Source organism: Hippocampus zosterae, unplaced genomic scaffold (genome assembly GCF_025434085.1).
Source record: "Hippocampus zosterae strain Florida unplaced genomic scaffold, ASM2543408v3 HiC_scaffold_290, whole genome shotgun sequence".
Classification (NCBI taxonomy): domain Eukaryota; kingdom Metazoa; phylum Chordata; class Actinopteri; order Syngnathiformes; family Syngnathidae; genus Hippocampus; species Hippocampus zosterae.
In genome coordinates, this window is record NW_026262855.1 from 6,615 (window position 1) to 12,518 (window position 5,904).

General features: G+C 60.0%; 2 protein-coding genes across 2 annotated transcripts; both read left to right on the forward strand.

Annotated features, from left to right (window-relative positions):
* Window positions 1–893: 893 nt before the first annotated feature.
* On the forward strand, window positions 894–1,559 carry LOC127594861 (uncharacterized). The gene is made up of 2 exons (XM_052056612.1): window positions 894–1,303; window positions 1,361–1,559. The coding sequence occupies exons 1-2, from the start codon at window positions 894–896 to the stop codon at window positions 1,557–1,559; spliced, it is 609 nt and encodes a 202-aa protein (XP_051912572.1).
* A 1,646-nt stretch (window positions 1,560–3,205) lies between these two features.
* Window positions 3,206–4,165, forward strand: LOC127594862 (sphingolipid delta(4)-desaturase/C4-monooxygenase DES2-like). The gene has a single exon (XM_052056614.1). It carries the CDS (start codon window positions 3,206–3,208, stop codon window positions 4,163–4,165), a length of 960 nt encoding a protein of 319 aa, XP_051912574.1.
* Window positions 4,166–5,904: the final 1,739 nt, after the last annotated feature.

The following is a 5,904-nucleotide window of genomic DNA, read 5'->3' on the forward strand; positions in this document are numbered from 1 at the left end:
GCTGGCGCCCGAAGTCCCGGACTGTGTGATAGTCGTACTTGGAGCGCTCTGCCTGCATAATCTATGACTGAAGTCAGACACAAATTCATAGTGACTGGCACCATAATAGGCCTTTTCGGGGTCGGGAAGACGACTCTGAGCGTCGTGCTGACTGGCTAGCCTCTCGGGCCCACCACCCCCACCGTGGGAGTGGACTACTTCAAGACGGTCAGACGCATCGCCGGGCGCGAGGTCTAGTTTCGATTATGGGACACAGCTGGCCAGGAAAAATACTGGAGCTTTAATACCATGCACCTGAAGAAATCGGATTACGTGCTGGTCTGCTTTGAGGCGACTGACCAGGACAAGCTTAATACCATCAGGCGCCTCCTGACTTACCTGGATGAGCACAGGAAGGAGCACTGCAAGGTCATTCTGGTGGCCACCAAGCAAGACCTTGGCGCCCTCTCTCCGCAGGACAGAGAAGAGATAAACACCCACTTTGCCTCAATGCCGCTGCTCTAGATTTCAACGCGGTAGAGGCCGGATCGGACAGAGGCCCTTGTGTTTGGGGAGATACAGTCGATCGGCAGGAAGATGGTCGAGGCTGGAGAGGAGCTAGGCGGGCTGCGGCTGGAGAAGCAGCCTGGGCAGGGGAGCTTGCTGGGCAGGTGGTGCTGAATTAATTGTTATTTCAACAAATGGCGAAGGACAAGAACCACTCTTCGAAGAACCAGAATGCGAAGAACCACCGGAACGGGATAAAGCGGCCCAAGGCCTACAAGAAGCTGTCCTTCAAGGGCACCAACCAGAAGTACCTGCGGAACAGGCGCATGGCCCTGCTGCACGACCCCAACGCCCGTCTCTCCAAGAACCTTAAGGCCAAGATGCAGAAGGGCTAGTGACCTTTAATAATGGATTTCGAATGCTCTTTCGAGCTGTGGCTGGTCCGCCACGGCCAGACCGAGGACAACCTCACCCGCACCATCGCCGGCCAGGGCCCCTCCCAGCTCACGCCTCACGGCGAGCAACAGGCCCGCAGGCTCGGCAAGCGCCTTGCCGCCACGCCCTTCGACCTGGCCTTCGTCTCCGACTTGCCCCGTACCAAGAAGACCTTTGACAATATTATTCTTGAGCACAAGACTCTCCCGCCCCCGGTTCTGACTGCACTATTACGGGAGAAGGCGGCAGGGGTCATGCAGGGCAAGTCGGTCTCTGACTGGGACAAACTGGCCAAGCAGTTCGAAGCCGATAAAAAGGGCGCCTACAGGGAATTCAAAGCCAAAGATGCCGAGTCGTGGGTCGACGTCAACCGCCGGGCTGAGTAATTCCTGAAGGAGGTGGTGAAGGCCGCAGCCGCGAAGGGCTTAAGGGAGGGTAGAGTGCTGGTGGTCACGCATGGAGGCTTCATTATGGAGTTCCACAACGTAGTGAACAAGCTCACGGAGGGGAAGGCGCCTGAGTTCCGGAACACCGCCAAGAACTGCTCGATCCACTCTTTCAAGGTGGTGCGGGCGGAGGGAGGGCTGAGGGTAAGCAAGCTGCTGGTGAACGACAACACGCACCTGGAGGAAGATTGAGCACATTGATCAGAATAGCTCGAGGTTGTCCTCTGCCTCCTTGTCCTCCGCCACTAGCAATTTCAGTTCCTCCCCCATCTCCTCGAAGTGCTTCGACATCAGCCGTTCGAACAGTGAGCCCGCCCGCTCCTTCACCTTCGGGCTCTTCTGCAGGCAGGTGGCCGCGTGCTGCTTGAGGCAGTCGTTCCGGCCCCGCCACTCGCAGTCTTCGGAGGGGCACTTGACCCCCAGGGCGCGGACCATCTCCGCGAGGAGCAGATGCGGCTTGGCTGACTTGAGTGAAGGGAATGGTGTGCGGCACTATGGGCAGTTCTTTTTGGACTTGGACCAGTTCTCGATACACTCCCTGCAAAAGGTATGCCCGCAGGGAAGGAACGTTGGGTCGCCGAGGATTTCGAAGCAGAGGGTGCAGCTCAGCAGGGGTCCGAACTTGGCGGAGATCGTTCGCTCCTGCCTCCCGCTGTCGTGGCTGTGCTTGCTGCCTTTGCTGCCCTTGCTGGCCTTGCTGCTCCTGCTGACCAGCAATTACTTCTGGCTCATCGATTATGGAGCAGTATTCCCGTTCGCAGGACGGATGCCACGAGATCCCGCTGTGGCTGTTCGAGGGCGAGTTCGACCCGCCCACTCTGCACTTCGCCTGCAGACAGCCCCTGCGCCCAGGCTGGGCTAGACTCGCGGTCTTGCACTTCTCGATCTGCCGATAAGACATCATGATGGCGCGCGGCAAGTGGGGCGCCCCCGAGTGGCCCTACTGCGGAGGGCACGAAATCGTGGGCAGGGTTATCGAGGTCAATGACGCAGGCCCCCTCAAGGCTGGCGACATCGTGGGGTACTACGAGGGCGAGCATGACTTCCAAGGCGCCTTCACAGAGGTCTGCAACCTGCCAGCGAACAACTTGTACAAGCTGCCGGAGGGACTAGAGGTCTGCACCGCCCCGCCTCTATTCTGCGCAGGCGTGACTGCCTACACCGCCCTGAAACTGCACGCGTAGCCGGGCAGGCTGCTGGGCGTCGTCGGAGTGGGTGGGCTCGGCCACCTGATGATCCAGTTCGCCTGCAAAATGGGGATCGAGGTGGAAGCCCTCAGCCGTAGCTACGATCGGGTTGGAGACATCAGGGCTCTGGGGGCCAGGAAAGTGCACGTACTGCGCGAAGGCCTTGACCTGCAGCCCCTCCGCAGCACCTACCACTTGCTCGCCGTCTGTATGTATTCAGAAGAGCGGGAAAACTACAACCAGCTACTGGAACTCATCCAGCCGGGCGGGACCCTTCTGCTCCTCTGCCTGCCTGAACGACACGTCGGCATGACCATTTCGAGTGCTGCCCTGCGCAGAGGCATCACGGTCGTCGGCCACTACGGAGTCACGCGCCGCGAGCTCGTGGAAAGCATGCTGCGGTTCGCGCGAGACTACGGGGTGAAGGCGCAGGTGGAGGAGTTCGAGTTCAAGGAGTTCGGACAGGCGTTCTAGAAGGCTGAGTTCGGGAGACCCCTTTTCAAGGTGGTAGTGTCGACGCGGAAGGCCTGAAGTTGTTAATCTATTTAAATGGACTAGAAGGATGAGAGAGACCAAAGCCGTTGCCTAATTTCTGGAGACCCTCCCAAGACCAAGGCCGAGCAGTTCTACCTGTTCAACGCCCCCCTCGGCATGGCCCTCGACTTCAACTACACCTTCGGCCCCGAGGCTCACTACCTCCGCAGGCGGCGCATCCTCGAGGTTCACCCTGAAGTCAGCCTTCTCATGGAAAAGTCCTGGTTCGGCTACCTGACCTATCCCCTGCTCTGCGCGCTAGTGCTGGGCGTGCAGCTGGGGTGCGCGTGGCTGGTACGGGACGCCGCCTGGTACGTGCTGCTGGGAGTGGCCTACTGCGTGGGGGGCACAATAAACCACACCCAGTTCGTGCTGATGCACGACCTCACGCACTTCACGGCCTTCGAGTCGATCACAATGAACAAGCTCTGGGCAATTTTCGTCAACATGCCGACCGGGATCCCTTCAGCGATCGCCTTCGGGAAACACCACGCCGACCACCACCGCTACCTGGGGGTGAAGGGGCTGGACCCCGACATCGCGACGGAGGGCGAGGTGCAGCTGGTCGAGCGCAGCTGGGTCAAGAAGCTGCTCTTCGGGACCTTCCTGTTCGTGCCCTACGGGCTGCGGCCCCTGTTCGTGCACCCCAAACCCCCCTGCGCGCTTGAAGTGCTGAACATAGTGACCGCCTTGGGGTTCGACTTGTGCGTGGGTCTGACCCTGGGGGTGCAGGCGGCTTGCTACATCGTCCTGAGCACGCTCATCTCGATGTCGGTGCTGCACCCCTGCACTCTCCACATCCTGGCCGAGCATTACGAGTACGTCCCCGGCATGGACACATTCGACTACCTGGGTCCCCTCAACTACCCCAACCTGAACATGGGCTACCACATCGAGCACCACGACTTCCCGATGATCCCGTGGTTCAACCTGCCCCGGCTGCGGGCGGCAGCCCCTGAGTTCTACGAGCCCTTTCCGGTGCACACGTCCTACCTGCGGATGCTGTTGCGGTTTGTGTTTGACCGGGGCATCGCCCTCTGCACCCGTACCGTCAGAAAGCAGCCCCTGCAGATGTGACCCTTCATCATTCAAGATATATGGGGTGCCTGGCCGAAGAGATGATCCCGCAGCCCTTCACCACCTTCACCTTCGACGAGGGCAAGCCCGAGCTGTTCGGCGACACCTTCCTGGGCGAGCTGGCCCAGACCACTCTCACCATGGAGCGCACTGAACTCATCCCCATACAGGCCCACGCCCTCCAGGTTTCTCTCTTCAAGTTCATGGCCGTTAGCGCTCTCAGCCAGGCTGAAACGGGCCTGCCCCTGATCGCGCCTCCGATCATCGACCGGTTCTGGGTGGCGGCGCTGATCTACCGCGAGAAGTACGACCAGCTGACCGGCATGATCTGCAACTGGCTGGTGGCCTCCGAGAAACTGCACCGGCGGCTGGAAATCAAGCGAAGGAACCCCTACTCGATGGAACCCTCGCTGATTCGGCAGCTGAACCAGTCCCTGACTCAGCTCTACAGCCAGACCTTCAACAAGCTGCCTCACCCCTCCGTCTACGGCAGGCACACCAACTTCCTGCTCGAACTGTCCCAGCACGTATGGCTCAGCCTCGACTCCCTGGAATTGGTTGCAGAAGTGATCGCCAACGCTGACACCGCCGAGCAGGCACTCGCCATCCTCCCCAGCTTTTCGTGCGTCAGTCTATCGGGCAAGACTGCCTGTTTCCGCCTGCGCGAGCACCTGCCCGTCCATTTCTTCGACCCCGATAAGGAGGACCTGTTTGAAGGACTGCTCCGGTTTGTCCAGGAGTACTAGATGCCTGCGTACATCAAGCATGCACTGTAGACCCAGCTGCTGCTCGACTCTTAGCAAGTCGAGGCCCTGGTGGGTGAATACCTGAAGTACATGCTCGTCTCGAGCGTGTGCGAGAACAGGACCTTCCCGAGCTGGGCTGTGCAGCGGGTGCTCGAGCAGCACGCGGGGGACAGCGACGCCTTCACAGACTTCCTGACAAAGCTCAAGTACGAGAATTTCATCGGGCGGTTCGAGAGCCGGGCCAAGTAGCTCGAGAGGTACAAGCACACCTTGCGGCTGATGGCCGAGGTGTTCGAAGAGAAGAACGAGGGCCTGTGGGAAGAGCCGAGCAGCCGGTTCGAGAGTGGGCGGGTGTTCCTGCCGCTGGGGATGATCGACCGGCAGGTGCGGCCGGGGCAGGCGCCGATGTTCCAGCAGGCAGGCGAGCTGCACCCCACCTACATGACTGATTTCTACTACCGGGGGAAGAAGGATCTCGGCAAGTTCGATTGCTATGATGAGTGACCTAACGATCGTTATAATGAGCGCCAAGGGCAAGGAAAACCAGACCGCCAACGCCCTCACCGCCAAGCACAAGCCCGCCCTCGGCCCCAAGGCCCCGTCCCCCGCCCCGCACCTTGCCGCCCTCCTTCAACGCTCCGCTGAGGAGGACGAGGCCCTGGCTGTGGACAGAGAGCTCAGCCTCTTTTAAGTGAACCAGCTGTTCGAGCGGCTCCAGCGGCAGGTCGCGAGGACGTGGGAACTGGCAGTGCGTTCGATTGAGCAGCAGACTTAACAGGCGAGACAGCTGCACAGAGACTTCGTGGCCCGGGTGCGGGTCGCAGAAAGGGAGCCCGCCTTTAGCCTCGAGAGCCTGTCTTTTCCCCAGACAGCTGAACTTCAGGAGAACATCGCTGCGATTTAAGAGAAGCTCAAGGTAAGACTGACGAGGACACTTGGGATGCTGGTGTCAGCAGAACAAAGCATTTCGAGCAAGCTGCCCTCCGGAGAGAG